General features: G+C 37.4%; 1 protein-coding gene across 1 annotated transcript in view; it reads left to right on the plus strand.

Moving 5' to 3' along the window:
* IGSF5 (immunoglobulin superfamily member 5) overlaps positions 1 to 9,116 on the plus strand; it is a 61,021-nt gene extending 51,905 nt beyond the window's left edge. The window contains exon 8 of the mRNA XM_042781615.1: positions 9,021 to 9,116. Within this exon, the coding sequence (XP_042637549.1) occupies positions 9,021 to 9,116 (96 nt within the window). The remainder of the gene's footprint in view (positions 1 to 9,020) is intronic.
* Positions 9,117 to 17,746: the final 8,630 nt, after the last annotated feature.

The raw sequence follows: 17,746 nt of genomic DNA on the forward strand, positions 1-17,746 counted from the left end.
GAATATTTGATAGAATTCTCCAGTAAAGCCATCAGGGCCAAGGGTTTTCATTGTGGGAAGTTTTTTTTTTTTTTTTTTTTTTAAAAACCTGTTCAATTTCTTCCCTTGCTATGAGTCTGTTCAAGGTTTCTATTTCTGGGTGGGTAATTTAGGTAGGTCTTGTGATTCTAGCCTATTTCTTCTAGTTTCTCAAATCTATTGGTGTATAGTTTTTCATAATATTCTTTCAGTATCTTTTTTATTTCAGTTGATTCTGTTGTGATGACACCATTTTTGTTTATAATTCTTGTGATTTTGATATTCTCCTTTTCTTTTGTTATGTGTACCAATGGTTTATAATGGTTTTATGAATCTTTTCGAAGAAGCAGCTCTTTGTTTTGTTGATTTTTTCTATGTTTTTTTTTTGTTTGTTTGTTTTCTGTTTCATTTATTTATGCTCTGACCTTTATTATTTCTTTGCTTCTAGATACTGTAGGATTCTTTTGTTGTTCTATTTCTAGTTGTTGGAGTTGATGAGTCAGGTGTTGAGTTTGTTTCTTTCTTCTTTTTTGATGTATGCATTTATAGCTATAAACTGTCCTCTGAATACTGCTTTCACTGTGTCCCATAGATTTTGGTAGGATGTATCTTCATTCTCATTAGTTTCTAGGAATTTTTTTATTTCAGTTTTTATCTGTTCTGTAACCCAATAGTTTTGGAGCAGTGAGTTGTTCAGCTTCAATGCTTTTTCCTTGCTCTTCCTATTATTAATTTCTAGTTTTATAGCATTGTGGTGCAAGAAGATGCTTTGCAGTATTTCAATGTTTTTGAATTTATTGAGGCTTGTTTTATGTCCTAGCATATGGTCTATTCTGGGGAAGGATCCATGTGCACTGGAAAAGAATGTGAATTGTGTTTTTGTTGAGTGAAATGCTCTGTTTATGTCTATGAGGTCCAGTTGGTTGATTGTACTGTTGAGTTCTTCTGTATCTTTGTTGAGTTTTTTTTTCCAGTTGACCTGTCCCTCCTTCAAAGTGGTGTGTTAAAGTCTCCTACTATTATTGTAGAGTTGTCTATTATCCCTTTTAATTCAGTTAATATTTGCTTCACATATTTTGGAGCACTTTCACTGGGTACATAAATATTTATTATTGTAATGTCTTCTTTGTCAATTAACCCTTTCAGCATCATATAATCTCCCTCCTTGTCTCTTATGATGTTTTTCACCTTAATGTCTATTTTATCAGAAATCAATATTGCTATTCCTGCCCTTTTTTGGTTTTCATTGGCTTGGTATATTCTTTTCCATTTCTTAACTCTTAATTTATTTTTATCTTTGTGTCTAAGGTGGGTCTCTTGTAGGTAGCATATCGATGGGTCTTCTTTTCTTAACCAGTCTGCCACTCTCTTTCTCTTGATAGGTGCATTTAGTCCATTCACATTGCGTGTAAATAGTGATAGGCATGAATTGATTGCTGTCATTCTATTTTTTTTTTTTTTTGTCGATCTTTTTTGCTTTTTTTTTTTTTTTTTTTTTTTTTTTGTCGAGTTATTGGTGTTTCTTTTGTCCTTTTACTTTTCTGTGCTGAGTTCGGTTTGTTGGCTAATGCTTTCTCCCTTTTCTTCTTTATAGTTGGTTTTGTGTTTATTAAACCCACATGCTTTCCTTACTTCTGGATTTGCTTAGAATTGTTACTTTTCTCTGTGGTTACCTTGGAGTACATTCTTGTCTCTACATTTTTAGAACAGTGCGCACTGCAAAGACATTGTCATGTTTTCCTCTCCATTTGAGGGTCTGTACCTAGAAGTTTTATTCCCACTGATAAGTTAGTTGCTATTGTTGTGTGCTGATGGAGTTCCTTGGTTTTTAAGGTATAATGTTTTATGGTCTTATTTTGAACATCTATTTCTGATTTGGTTTTAGTATTGATGTCACGTATCCTGGTTTTGTTGATCTCTGTTGTGGGTTCTCTATTGGAAGGACTTCCTTAAGCATTTCTTTTAGGGTTGGTCTGGTTTTCACAAAATCCTTTAATTTCTGTTTGTCTGAGAGTGCCTTGATTTCACCCTCTTAGTTGATCGATAATTTGGCTGGATATAGGATTCTTGGTTGGAAGTTATTTTCCTTTAGTGTTTTATATATACTATCCCATTGCCTTCTTGCCTGCATGGTTTCTGCTGAGTAATCAGAGCCCAGCCTAACTGTTTGATTATTATAAGTAATATTACTTTTTTCTTGGGCAGCTCTCAAAATTTTTTCTTTGTCTTTGGTTTTGGAAAGTTTGATTATAATATGCCTCGGTGTTTTTCTCTTGGGATCCATCTTGTGTGGGGTTCTATGAGCTCCCTGAGCTTCAAATATCTTTTCTTCCTTCATGATATAGGGGAAGTTTTCTGTTAGCAGGTCTTTCACAATTTTTTCAGTAGTGTTTTTCACCTCTTCTTGTTCTGGAATTCCAATGAGTCTTATATTGTTTCATCTCTTGTCATCACATATATTTCTTAGGTTCTCTTCATTTCTCTTAAATCTTTGTCCTGATTTTTCTTCATACAGGCTATTGTCCAGGGATTTGTCTTCTAGATGGGATATGTGTTCTTCAGCCAGTTCTAATCTACTCTTTTGTCTTCTACTATGTTGTGTAGTTCTATCATTTTGGTACTCATGCTCTGCATTTCAGTAGTCATCTTCTGCATTTCTAATTGCTGTTTTTGTATGAGTTCTTATTGTGCATTAATCTTAGTATTCTTTTCCTGAATGATTTTCCTGAGTTCCTCCAGGGAACTGTCCATGATCTCCTTGTTTCTGTTTGGGGTTTCCTTATGCTCTTATAAAGCTCTATAAACATATCTTCTAAATTCCTTCTCAGATAATTCTATTGCCTCCTCTTCCTCCACGTATAATGAGACCTTTGTTTGTAGTTTTGCTTCTAATGCCTTGTCCTGTTTTTTTTTGTTGTTGTTCTGTTTTGTTTCATTTGGGGTTGCTTCTTGTTTCCTAGACATTTTGAGGTTGTCTTTAAAACTGTTGGTTACATGCTGATTTGTTTTGTCTTGGTTTTATAGTTTAATATTTTGAAAAGGTGAAGCTGGTGTATTTTATTTTATTTTATTATTGATTCAGGTATGCTGGGTCACTCTGCAGTTTTCTTTGTGATGGTGGAATCACTGTGTGGAATGTGGATATGAGGTTCTGTTTGTTGTAAAGAGGGTTTTGAGTTCGAACTGGGAGGTTTTATGTTGGTTGAATATAGTTTCTTCTATTGGATGAAATTATTGGTGGAGAAGGTGGGAGCAGAAGAGGGAAAGCTTGCTGTTGATAGGGTTGGTTTCTAGGGCTTTGAGTGGGCTGCTACTGATGACATCGTACTGTTAACTACAAGCCCGTGGCTCAATTTCAGGAAAGATTCCTGTTGTTAAGGTGTCGCCATTTCCCACCAGGCTCAGATACATGCAAAGACCCCACTCTTGAGGCCTCTCGGCACCAAAAAGCCAACCCAAGGCAACTTCCCGGGTCCGCAATCGGCCGCAGATGTTTTTCTCTCCACCTCGCCTGCCTGTGGCACTGGCCCAACCTACCCAGACCACGATCAGCTCAGGCATTTGTCTGTTAGTCCGCCCACCTCCCGTGCCAAAGATGCATGGGGTTTCAGCAGCGCTGGAGTTGGGAGAGTGCCTGCTAGTAATCTGTGGCCCGATATTTGTGATAAAGACAAGTGCAGACCTCTCAGTGCCACTAAGCTGACCCAAGCCTATTCAGTGATCCACTGAGGGGGGAGCAAGCTCACCCTCCGGGAGCACCCATGAGCTCTCTGCTTGGGTTTCAGTGGTGCTGCATGTGCCCATTTGCCCCTAGCCAACCCAAGTACTGATAAAATCAGGTGCTGAAGGTTGATCCATGGGGTGTTTGCTGGTATATTGGTGTGGTCGCTGGTATGCTGATATGGGGTATCTTCTGCCTTGATCTAGGGTGGTCTCAGGTAGCTGTTCTCGCCTGCTGGTTGCTCCCCCAGCAAAGTCTCTAATGGCCTTTCTCAGCTGCCTGTCCACTTTTCGCCAGGTAGATCTTTAATTTCTTTCCCGGTACCTTTCCTCTAATTCTATGTCTCTGAGTTTGGTGCACTCTGATTCAGTGAGCTGTTCAGAGCACCAAAATCCCTAATTCAAACTGCTATACCTAGTTTTTCAAGCACTAAGATGCTAGAGGGAAATTGCCTGGTGATTACTGACAAGACTCCATTTTGAATCCATACTCACTTTTAAGGAGCATTCTGGCTGTATTTCTTTAGCCTGGTGATTACTGACAAGACTCCATTTTGAATCCATACTCACTTTTAAGGAGCATTCTGGCTGTATTTCTTTAGCCTGGTGATTACTGACAAGACTCCATTTTGAATCCATACTCACTTTTAAGGAGCATTCTGGCTGTATTTCTTTCAAGACAGATTTGTTGGTTCTTCTGACAATCCATGGTATATTCAAGATTCTTTGGCAATACCATAATTCAAATGCATCAAGTCTTCTTTGTGGTTGTTATGTGCCATCAAGTCAGACCCGACTCATAGAGACCTCTCCTTGGGTTTTTGAGGCAGTATCACTACAGAAGTAGATTGTCCAACCTTCCTTCCAAGGAGTGGCTAGTGGGTATGAACCGCCAGCTTTCTGGTTAGCAGTCAAGTGCCTTAGGCACTATGCTACCAGAGCTCCTAATTCTTTAGTCTTCATTATTCATTGTCCAGCTTTCACATGCATATGAGGCAATTGAAAATACCATTGCTTGGAACAGGCACACTGTCGTCTTCAAAGTGATATCTTCACTCTTTAACACTTTAAAGAGGTCTCTTGCAGCAGACTTTCCTAGTGAACTACATCATTTGATTTCTTGACTGCTGTTTCCATGGGCATTGATTGTAGATCCAAGTAAAAGGAAATCCTTGACAATGACAATCTTTTCTCCACTTACCATATGTTGCTTATTGGTCCAGTTGTGAGGATTTTTGTTTTCTTTAAGTTGATGTGTAATCCATATTGAAGACTGCAATCTCTGATCTTCATCAGTAAGTACTTCAAGTCATCTTCACTTTCAGCAAGCAAGGTTGTGTCATCTGCATATTGCATGTTGCTAATGAGTCTTCCTCCAATCCTGATGCCGTGTTCTTCATATAGTCCAGCTTCCCAGATTATTTGGTCAGTATACAAATTGGATTATTATGGTGAAAGAATACAACCCTGATACACACCTTTCCTTATTTTACGTAGTAACCCCTGTATTCTGTTAGAATGACTGCCTCTTGGTCTATGTACAGGTTTCACATGAGTGCATTTAAGAGTTCTGAAATTCCTATTCTTTGCAATGATATGCATAATATTATGGAATAATTAACCACACAATCATACTTTTGCATAATCAACAAAACACAGGTAAACATCTTTCTGATATTCTTTGCTTTCAGCCAAGGTCTATCTGACAGCAATGATATCCCTTGTTCCATGTTCTTTTCTGAATCCAGCTTTAATTTTTGGCAGTCTCCTGTTGAAGTACTACTGCAACTGGTTTTGAAATATTTTCAGCAAAATTTTACTTGTGTGTGATATTAATGATATTGTTAGATAATATCTGCATTCTATTGGATCACCTTTTTTGTGATGGATACAAATATGGATCTCTTCCAGTTGGTTGGTCAGGTAGGTGTCTTCCAAATTTCTTGGCATAGACACATGAGTGCTTCTAATGTAACATCTGTTTGTTGAAACATCTCAATTACTATTCCATAAATTCCTGGAATCTTGTTTTACATCAATGCCTTCAATGCAGCTTGGACTTCTTCCTTCAGTACCATCAGTTCTTGATAATATGCTACCTCCTCAAATGGCTGAATATTGACCAATTCTTTTTAGTACAATGACTGTGCACTCCTTCTATCTTCCTTTGATGCTTTCTGTGTCATTCAATATTTTACCCATATAATTCTTCAATATTATAACTTGAGGCTTGAATTTTTTTCTTCACTCCTTTCACCTTGAGTGTATTCTTTCCTTTCAAATTTCTAACTCCATCCAGATCTTTGCATGTTTATCATAACACTTTACTTTGTAAAATTTACTTTGTTTTCTTGAGCCACCCTTTGAAATTTTCTGTTCAGCTCATTTACGTGATCATTTTTTCTGTTTGTTTTAGTTACTCTCCATTCAAGAGCAAGTTTCAGAGTCTTTTCTGACATCCGTTTGGTCTTTTCTTTCTTGCCTTTTTAATTACCTTTTCTTATATGATGTCCTTGATGTCTTCCCACAGCTTGTCTTTTTTTCTGTCATTGGTGTCCATTTTGCCAAATCTATTTTTCAGATGGTCTCCAAATTCAGATGGGACTCTTGTATACTTGTTTTAATTTTCTTCAACTTCAATCCAAACTTTCATATGAACAGTTGATGGTCTGTTCCACAGTTGGACCATGGTCTTGTTCTGACTGATGATATTGAGCTTCTCCAGTATTTCTTGTCACAGATGTAGTCAATTTGATTCTTGTGTATTCCATCTGGTGAGGTCCACATGTATAGTCACCATGTATATTGTTGAGAAAATTTGTTTTCAATGAATAAGTTTTTAGTCTTGAAAAATTCTATCACATGATCTCCAGATGATCTTATTTCTCTCACAAACAGATATTTTCCAAATATTGTTACTTCTTCTTTATTTCCAAATTTTGTATTCATATCATCAGCAATTACCAGTGCATCTTGATTGTATGTTTGATCAATTTCAGACTGCAGAGGTTGGTAAACATCTGCAGTTTCTTCATCCTTGGCTTTAGTGGTTGGTGTGTAAATTTGAATAGTACTTATATTAACTGGTGTTCCTTGTAGGCATGTGAGTATTATCCTATTACTGACAGCATTGTATTTCAGGATAGATCTTGAAATGCTCTTTTCGACAATGAATGTGACACCACCCCTCTTTAATTTGTCATTTCTGGCATAGTAGACTATATGATTGCCTGATTCAAAATGGCTGATGCCAGTCCATTTCAACTCACTAGTGTCTAGGATATTGACCTTTATGTATACCATTTCTTTTTTGACAACTTCCAATTTTCCTAGATTAATACTTCATACATTCCATGTTCTGATTATTAATGGCTATTTCCAGCTGTTTCTTCCCATTTTGAGTTGTGACACATCAGTAGATGAAGATCCTTAAAGCTTCACCTCATCCACATCATTAAGGCTGACTCTACTTTGAGGAAGCAGCTCTTCCCCAGTCATATTTTGAGTGCCTTCCAACCTGACAGGGTCATCTTCTGGCACTATATCAGACTATGTTTCACTGGTTTTCAGTGGTCAATTCTTTCAGAAGTAGACTCCTATCTCCTTCTCCTTAGTCTTTCTTAGTCTGGAAGATGTGCTGAAACCTGTCCACCATGGCTGGCACTGATGGTATTTGAAATACTGGTGGCACAGCTTCCAACACCATAGTAGCATGCAAGTCACCACAGTATGCCAAGCTGACAATGAGTATTAGGTTGAATCTATAGTTAGGATATATAATCCTGACATTATTTTCTAGATAGGTGATTTTGTCACATGAAAAATTGTGTAACTACAGCTGGAACAAATTGGAAAATAAATAAAATTAGAAATTCTTACTAAAAATTATGCTCAGTTAATGGGTAAAGGTAAGCAGCTTTTATTTTTATATGAAGCAATAGGGTTTGCAAATGTTGTGAATCTTGATGAATATTTAAATGAATAACTTTCTTCTCCTTTCCCCTTTCTGATTCTCAACTTGCTGTCAGTCAATTTTTTTTTGTTTATTTTAGGCAATTCTGTCTTTCCTTCTCTCCTGAGTTTGTCAGTTTTGGAATGTGAGCATATGAACAACTTGAAACCTGGATCAAATCCCCCCTACTGATCATTCCACTATTAAGATAAATAAAAATAAACTCTTGATAAATTTAGCAAGCAACAATACGTTTGTGCAACCCATTGGTGAAAACAAAAGGTAAACAACAGCAAAAGCTGCAAGCACATTCTCAGCAGAAGGCTGGGCTTCTTCTGGCATGTTTCTGAAATAGTTCCATCAGCCCTCTCACTTTCTTTGTGCTATTGGGAGTCAATAAATTAAAACCATGAACCAGTGATTCCATCCTCAAGAATTACTGACATTCCACTGCAATGTAAATAATTTATTGTGCCTAGTTACATTATTTAAGATGTTAAGCACCACTACAGTGCCATAGAATCTGAGCTAGCTTTCTCAGAACTGGCAGGAAAAACATTTCACACATTTTAATAAATCGAAAAACAAACCCATTGCTGTCATGTGGATTCTAACTCGTGGAGACCCTATAGGACAGGGTAGAACTGCCCCATAGGGTTTCCAAGGCTAAAAATCTTTACGGAAGCAGATTTTCACATCTTTCTCCTGTGAAGTGGCTGGGTCTAAACAGTCAACCTTAGTGCTTCAGCACTATGCCACCCCAGCTCCTCACGCTTTTTAATGAGACAAAAGTATCAGGCAGGCATTGGCCCTTTTGGAGAATTCAATGGCTTGTTTGGGATTAATTTCACAATGAGAATGCCATGGACTGAGTGTATCCCTGATAGCATCAAGTCCTGCAAATGTCTCAGATGAGTAATCTATTTGGAGTCAGTTCTTCTGACACTGTTCTCTCCTTTAGAAAGAATGTGTCCTATATAAATAAGATTAAAACTAGTTTACATTTTCATACAAAATCTAGCTGTGTAAAGCTACAACTTCCATAGGAAAATTGAAACAAACTAACAAAAGACTGAAACTTTCTGTCATTTGCCTTCATAAAAACAGATACCAGACTATTTTGGATTGGATTGCTTTTAGCCCTGGACTTGGAAAACACCTAGAGTGTGTGTTGTTGAAAATAATGGAGTGAAGGAAGAAGATATTTAAATGTATATTTTTTCCTTCTCACATCCTAATTTTCTTCTATCTGATGAGCGAAGTTTTCTTCTCAATGTACATTTTATAGTGATGTCAGCTAATTAAATCAACCCTTTCTCTTTGTTATCAGGTACCTGATGAACATCAGCGGGTCCCAGCAACTCGTCCACATGTTTCTTTTATTACGACCAGTCCTAGGACGGTCAGGAATGTAACACTGGTATAGTAAAGACTTTACTTGGACTCCAGTTGGTGCTTGGCTGACAGTTCACAACATGAAGATGTCAATAGTTCATCCTAGCACTGGGCTGAAACTTTGCCAACATTATCTAGAATGGGTGATGTTGGAGTCATTGGAACTGATCTTTTATATCGAGAGAAAGAATTAATTTTCCCAGCTTCCAGAGTAGAATTTGGCTTTTAAAATGTGTCAAGATTTTAGTGAATTCCTAAACATTGCTAAGTAAAAGATGCAAATTCATCATGGTAAAATTTCTCATCACTCAACACTCCTGCTTGCTATTCCAATATAAGTGATAGACAAGTCTATATTTTGCCATGATTTAAAAATGATTTTATTATCTTAAATCACATTGAGAAGAATATTTATGTATGTTGAATATATGAGGCATTATTACGGGCTATTGGTGAAATAAGAGGATAGATATTAGGAGTAAATCAGACTTCTAAAATTGTTTGGCAAATCAGAACACTTACTTCATATGTTAAAAATAAGATTAAGTGCATGAACTACTGTATGGAAAATGAATTTGCTTTTTAAACTTTCACCCAAATTACAATAAAAAAAAAAAGATTAAGTTCTAATGCTGATGGGCACCTTCCTAAATAGTGTTGAATGTTTACATAAAGCATTTGTTTTTGTCTGTTCCCTTATCAGGCTGTTGTTATGCCTTTAAATCAGTTAGATGGAGACTATGCTTTGGAGGAATGTATTTCATGTACCACAAATGTCATGAAAAAATTGGAAATGGGCAATGTATTCTTTAATAAATAAAAAGGAAAACACCAAAAGCTTCTATTGCCGTTTTTGTGACTCTTTGGTATCAGCACAACCTCTAGACTAAGACAGTCTACAAAGGAAGGTCTGGTGATCTACTTCTGAAAATTAGCCAATGAAAACAATCACAGTTGTCCAATCCTGTTGCTCATGGGATCGTGTGAGTAGGGGGCCAACTTGATGGCCACTAACAACAACAATGTTACAGCATTTACCATAGTGGAAGTTTAAAGGAACGTAATGTTTAGGAATCAAATATTTTCCTTGAAAGAAAATAGGAGACCTCTGTAAAACACTATAATTTCTTCTCACCTTTGTTTTTGATTCTTGTATGTCTGTCTCATTAAAGTCAAAGCAGATGGTGTTATGCAGAATGGGACTGCTGCTTTTTCCAAATATTTTTCTTTGTAATATAGATATGTTGTTGTTGTGTACTGTCAGTTCCTACTCATAGTAAACCTATATAGCAGAGTAGAACTGCTCCATAAGGATGCCTAGACTATATATTTTTTTTAAGTATTATTCTTTGGTATTATATTAATTATATTATAAAATTTACAAGTGGTGTGGCCTTTGACAAGATACTTAATCTTTTTGTTTTTAATTTTAAGATTTTATTGTGTTTTAGGTGAAAGTTTGGACAGCATATTAGTTTCTCATTCAACAACTTATACACAAATTTTTCCATGACATCGGTAGCCATTCCGGCAATGTGTCAGTACTCTCCCCATTTCTACTCTGCCTTCCTCATTTCCATCCCTCTAGTTTCCTTGACCATTTTTGCCTTCTCATCTTTGCCGGAGGGCAAATGCTGCCCTTTTGGTCTCATGTAGTTAGTTGATTATTCTAAAGTGCATATGCCTCATATGTTGTTTGTTGTTGTTGTTAGGTGTTGTTGAATTGTCTGTAACTCATAGTGACCCTATGTACAATAGAACGAAACACTGCCTGGTCCTGTGCCAGCCTCATGTTCCTTGCTAAACCTGAGCCCATCATTGCAGCCAGTGCCAATCCATTTTGTTGAAAGCCTTCCCCTTTTTCATTGACCATCCACTTTACCCAGCATGATATCCTTCTCCAGAGCACGGTCCCTTTTGACAACATGACCAAAATAGGTGAGATGAAGTCTGGCCATTCTCGCTTACAAAGAGCATTCCAGCGGCACTTCCTCCAGAACAGATTTGTTAGTTCTTTTGGCAGTCCCTGGTACTCTCAGTATTCTTTGTCAACACCACAACTCAAAAGCATCAACTCTTTTTTGGTCTTTCTTGTTCATTATCCAGCTCTCACATGCATATGAGGTGATTGAAAATACCATGGCTTGGGTTAGGTGCACCTTAGTTTTCAAGGAGACATCTTTGCTCGTTAGCACTTTAAAGAGGTCTTTTGCAGCAGATTTGCCCAGTGCGTTTATTGTATAGACCTATGTATTATTTGGCTCAAGGTGACTTCTGGGATTGGCTTCAATTCCAGATTAAAAGGATGAGCATTAATCTTGGGAGTACCTCCAGTGTTCATAAGTCCAGAAAGTCTGAAATTTTTTATGAATTTGAGTTTTGTTCTTCATGTTTCTCCCATTCTAACCAGGACCTTCTATTATGTCTTTTCTCAAAGAGGTGGGTAGTGGTAGCTGAGAACCATCTAGTTCTTGTCTAAGGCTAGAAGAGGAGGCTATTGTTCATGTGGGCTATTTGTCCTGTGGACTAATTTCCTCCTTGAGCCTTTTGTTTCCTTCACTCCCTTTTGCTCCAAATAGAAGAGTTGTATTCCAAATACTACTCACCAAATGAGGATATAGAACATTATCTTTTTGAACTAGGACCTCTGGTAGCATAGTGCCTAAGGCACTTGACTGCTAACCAGAAGGCTGGCTGTTCAAACCCACCAGTCACTCCTCGGAAGGAAGATTGGACTATCTACTTCAGTAGTGATACTGCCTCAGAAACCCAAGGAGGGGTCGTTATGAGTCAGCTCCAACTCCCCGGCATATAACAACAACAACAAACATGCCAATTGACCTAGATGTCCCCTGAGACGATGGTCCTTACTCTTTAAGCCCAGTAACTCAGGCCCAGGAGGTACTTGGATATGTCTAAGAGGCTTCCATAACTATGTCCCCTATGTACTCTACTATATACATGCAGCACATACAAATGTGTATATACAAATGCCCACAATTATACCTACATATGCACACACATGTGTTCCCATATGCCTTCTCACACCTATATAGCATTTATATATACCTATGTAACCACTCACAATTTTAGGTTATTATTACTGTTGTTGCAGGATTGTATATGTTACAGCATTTATCATTAAAGAAACAAAAAACAAAACAAAAAAAAACCTCACTGCTGTTGAGTCAGATCCAACTCATAGTGACGCCTTCTTGGGTTTCCAAGGTAGTATCCCTACGGAAGTAGGTTGCCCAGTCTTGCTTTGGAAGAGTGGCTGGTGAGTTTGAACATCCAGCCTTCTGGTTAGCAGTCAAATGCTTTAGGCACTATGCTACCAGAGTTCTAGTTGTCCTTTATTCTTGCATACCTCTCAGTGTCTTCATTTACCTTGTGCACATCATACTGACTTCCCCCATATTGTGTATTGCCTTTCCCTTCACCATGATTAACACACATCTACTATATAGTGAGTAATTCTCCCTTGCTTCCCCTTCTCACTCTAGTAGCTATCAATGAATGTTGCTTTCCGTGTTTAAACATATTATTGACTTTTTATAAAAGTAGTTGTTGTTGTAAAAGTAGTAATATAAAATATTTGTCCTTATGTGCTTGACTTATTTCACTCAGCATGATGCCCTATAGATTTATACATGTTATGTTTCACTGACTCATTACTATTCCTTATTGTTGCAAAGTATTCCATTATATGCATGTATCACATTTTGTTTATTCATTTATCCATTGAAGAACACTTAGATTGTTTACATCTTTTTGCTATTATGAATAATGCTACAATGAACATGAGTGTGCGTGTATCTGTGTCATCGTTCTTGTGTCTCCAGTGCATATACCTAGGAATAGGATTGCTAGATCATATAGTATTTCTATTTCTCACTTTTTGAGGAAGTGCTATATTATTTTCCATAGTAGTTGTACCATTTTATGATCCACCAGCAATATATAAGAGTTCCAATCTCCCCACACCTTCACCACTATTTGGTGTTTTCTGTTTTTTTGACCAGTGCCATTTTGGCAGAGATAAGATGGTAACTCATTGTAGTTTAGATTCACATCTCTCAAATGGCTAGTGATTGTGAGCATCTCTTCATGTGTTTGTTAGCCATATGGAGATGAAGTCCCTGTTCATGTTCTTTGCCCACTTTTTTTCATTGTTTAATGTTTTGTTATTGAGGTATTTAAGTTTTCTATACCTACTTCTCAGTTACTGACATGGTTAGGTTCCAAAGACCAGGTTGTTATGTGAAAATGGAGGATGTTGACCTCTTTACATAACTGCCAAATTACATTGTTACATATCTGCCAAACTACTGAGAGTCATGGCCTAGTCAGGTTGACACATAACCTTAACCATCACAGTGAGTGTTATTCTGACCTTATACTTTGGCATTTGTTACTGTCAGAGGTAAGTTGTTAATATATAAAATAATTGGATAGTAGATTTTTTGCTATTGTTGTAAACATAAAATTTCAGAAAATAAGATAATCAATAAGGTAGGAGTTGTTATTATTGTGAGGTGCCTTTAAGTCAATAATGACCCATAGAGACCTTAACTACAAAGAATGAAACACTTCATGGTCCTGCAACATTCCCACAATCCTTGGTATGCCTGAGCCCATCATTGCACCTAACATGTCAGTCCATTTTGTAAAGGGTCTTCTCCTTTTTCTCTGACCCTCCACTTTACCAAGCATGATATCCTTCTCCAGGGATTGGTCCCTTCTGACCACATGACCAAAGTAAGTGAGATGAAGTTTGGCCATTCTCGATTCTAACGAACATTCTGGCTGCACTTCTTCCAGGACAGATTTGTTTATTCTTCTGGCAGTCCATGGTATTTTCAGTATTCTTTGGCAACACCACAAGTGAAAGGTATCATTTTTTCTTTGGTCTTCCTTATTCATTGTTTGGCTTTCATACACATATGAGGCCATTGAAAATACTATGGCTTGGGTTATGTGCACCTTAGTCTTCAAAGTGACATCTTTGTTCTTCAATACTTTAAAGAAGTGTTTGCAGCAGATTTGCCTAGTGCAATATGACTGATTTATTGACAGCTACTTCCATTAGTGTTGATTGTGGATCTAAGTAAAATGAAATCGTTGACAACTTCAATCTTTTCTCCATTTATCATGATGTTGCTTACTGGTCTAATTGTGAGGAGTTTTGTTTTCTTTATGTTGAGGTATAATCCGTACTGAAGACTATAGTTTTTGATCTTCATCAGTAAGTGCTTCAAGTCATCTTCACTTTCAGCAAGCAAGGGTGTATCATCTGCATATCATAAGTTGATAGTCTTCCTCCAATCCTGGTGTCACATTCTTCTTTCTTATAGTCCAGCTTCTCAGATTATTTGCCCAGCATACAGCTTGAATAAGTATAGTGAAAGGATACAACCCTCAGGCACCTCCTTCCTAATTTTAAGCCATCTAATATCCTCTTGTTCTGTTTGAATGAAGCCTCTTGATCTATCTATGTACGAGTTCTTTAAGAGTAGAAATAAATATTCTTTATTTACAATGTTATCCATAATTTTTTATGATCTACACAGTTGAATGTCTTTTCATAGTCAAGAAAACATAAATAAACATCTTTCTGGTATTGTTTGCTTTCAGCTAAGATCTATTTGACATCAGCACATCCTGTTCTAAATTCAGCTTGTGCTTCTTGGAAGTCTCCTATCAATATACTGCTGCAATCATTTTTAAGTTATCTTCAAGATTTTACTTGCATATGATATTAATGGATTGTTTGATATTGGATCACCTTTTTTGGAATGGTCACAAATATGGATTTCTTGCAGTTGGTTGGCCAGGTGGCTGTTTTCAAATTTCCTGGCATAGGCAGATAAGCACCTCCCAGAGCTGCATCCGTTTGTTGATACATCTCCATGGGTATTCCATCTATTCCCAGAGCCTTGTTTTTCACCAATTCTTTCAGTGAAGCTTGGACTTCTTCCTCCAATACCATTGCTTCTTTATCACATGCTACCTCCTGAAATGATTGAATGTCAATCAATTCTTTTTGGTACAGTGACTCTGAGTGTTCCTTTCATCTGTTTTTGGTACTTCTTGCATTGTTCAATAAGGAGCTCTCCTGGTGTAGTGCCTAAGGCATTTGACTGCTAACTAGAAGGTGGACATTTTTCAATACTGGGCAAATTTACCACAAAAGACTTCTTTGAAGCGTTAGCAAGCAAAGATGTCACCTTGAAGACTAAGATGTTCCTGACCCCAGCAATGGTATTTTCAATTGCCTCATTTGCATGTGAAAGCTGGATTATGAATAAGGAAGATTGAAGAAGAGTTGATGTCTTTGAATTGTGATGTTGATAGAGAGTACTGAAAATACCATGGACTGACAGAAGAATGAACAAATCTGTCCTGGAAGAAGTGCAGCCAGAATACTCCTTGGAAGTGAGAATGGCCAGACTTTGTCTCACCTACTTTGGTCTTGTGGTCAGAAGGGACCACCCTCTGGAGAAGGATATGTTTGGTAAAGTGGAGGGTCAGTGAATAAGAGGAAGGCCCTTAACAAGATGGATTGACACAGTTGCTAAAATGATGAGCTCAGGCTTAGCAAGGATTGTGAGGATGGTGCAGGACCAGGCAGTATTTTGTTCTGTTGCACATAGGGTCACTATGAGTCGGAGTTGACTCCAAGGCACTTAACAACAATGACACATTGTTCAATATTTTGCCCATAGAACCTTTCTTATTGCAACTTGAGGCTTGAATTTTTTTCTTCAGTTCTTTCAGCTTGAGAAACACCTAGTGTTTTCTTCCCTTTTTAGTTGCTAACTCCAGGTTTTGCACATTGCATTATAATACTATACTTTGTTTTCTCTAGCTGCCCTTTGAAATCTTCTGTTCAGCTCTTTTATTTCAATGTTTTTTCCTTTCGCTTTAGCTACTCTCTGCAGGATCTCTGGTAGCATAGTGCCTAAGGCACTTGACTGCTAACCAGGAGGCTGGAGGTTCAAACCCACCAGCCGCTCCTCGGAAGGAAGGTTGGGTGATCTATTTCCTTAGTGATACTGCCTTGGATACCCAAGGAGGGGTCACAATGAGTCGGGTCCGACTCGATGGCACATAACAACAACAACAACATTCAAGAGCAAGTTTCAGAGTCTCTTCTGACATCCATTTTAGTATTTTCTTTTTAATGACCTTTTGCTTTCTTTGGGAGCTCTGGTGGTGTAGTGCCTAAGGCATTTGACCACTAACAGAAGGCTGGCAGTTCAAATGCACCAGCCACTCCTCAGAAGGAAGATTGGGCAATCTACATCCATAGAGATACTGCTTCAGAAACCCAAGGAGGGGTCGCTGTGAGTCGGAATCAACTTGATGGCAGTGAGGGTTTTTGTTTGTTTGTTTGGTTGGTTTCTTCATGTATGTTCTTGATGTCATCATACAACTTGTCTGATCTTTGGTCACATGTGTTCAATCTGTAAAATCTATTCTTCTAATGGTCTCTAAATTCAGGTAGGATGTACTCAAGGTCATATTTTGTCTCTTATGAACTTGTTTTAATTGTCTTTATTTCCAACTTGAACTGTATATGAGTAATTGATGGTCTGTTCCACAATCAGCTCCTGGTCTTGTTTTGACTGATAATATTGAGCTTCTCCATCACTTCTTTCCACAGATGTAGTCTATTTGTTTTCTGTGTATTCCATCTGGTGAGATCCACAGTATAGTTGCCATTTATGTTCTTAAAAAAAGATATTTGCAATGATAAAGTCGTTAGTCTTGCAAAATTCTATCATGTGATCTCCAGTGTCATTTCTATCACTAAAACCATATTTTCCAACTGCTGATGCTTTTTCTTTGTTTCCAGCTTTCTTATTCCAATCACCACCCATAATCAATACATCTTGATTGCATGTATTGCTTGATCATGTTTGATCAATTTCAAACTGCAAAGTTGGTAAAAATCTTTCATTTCTTATTTGGTGGTTGGTGAGTAAATTTGAATAATAGTAGGATTAACTGATTTTACTTTTAGGTGTATGGATATTATCTTATTACTGACAGCATTGTACTTCAAGATAGATCTTGAAGTATTCTTTTTGACAAAGGATATGATGCTATTCCTCTTCAACTTGTCACTGCTGGAGTAGTAGACCCTATGACTGTCTGATTCAAAACGGCCAACACCAGTCCATTTTTGCTCACTATTGCCTGAGACTTTGATGTTTATGCATTTCATTTCATCATTGACAACTTCCAATTTTCCTAGATTCATACTACATACATTCCACTTTCTGATTATTAATCGATTTTTGCAGCTGTTTCTTCCTATTTTAAGTAGTGCCCCATCAGCTTTGAAGGTCCTCAAAGCTTTACTCTACCCGTGTCATTACGGTCAACTCTACTTTGAGGAGGCAGCTCTTCCCTAGTTGTATTTTGAGTACCTTTCAACCTGAGGGACTCATCTTCCTGCATTATACCAGACAGTGTTTCAGGGATATTTGTAAAATTTTCTAGTAATATATTAGACAATTTTTCACTGTTATTCATAACGTTTTCAGTGGTCAGTTTTTTCATAAGCGGAAGGCCCCTTCCTTCTTTCCAGTCTGTCTTAGTCTGGAAGCTCCACTGAAACCTGTCCACCATGGGTGACCCTGCTGGTATTCA

This window comes from Orycteropus afer, unplaced genomic scaffold (genome assembly GCF_000298275.1).
Source record: "Orycteropus afer afer isolate SDZICR_OR568_19922 unplaced genomic scaffold, OryAfe1.0 scaffold00137, whole genome shotgun sequence".
Classification (NCBI taxonomy): domain Eukaryota; kingdom Metazoa; phylum Chordata; class Mammalia; order Tubulidentata; family Orycteropodidae; genus Orycteropus; species Orycteropus afer.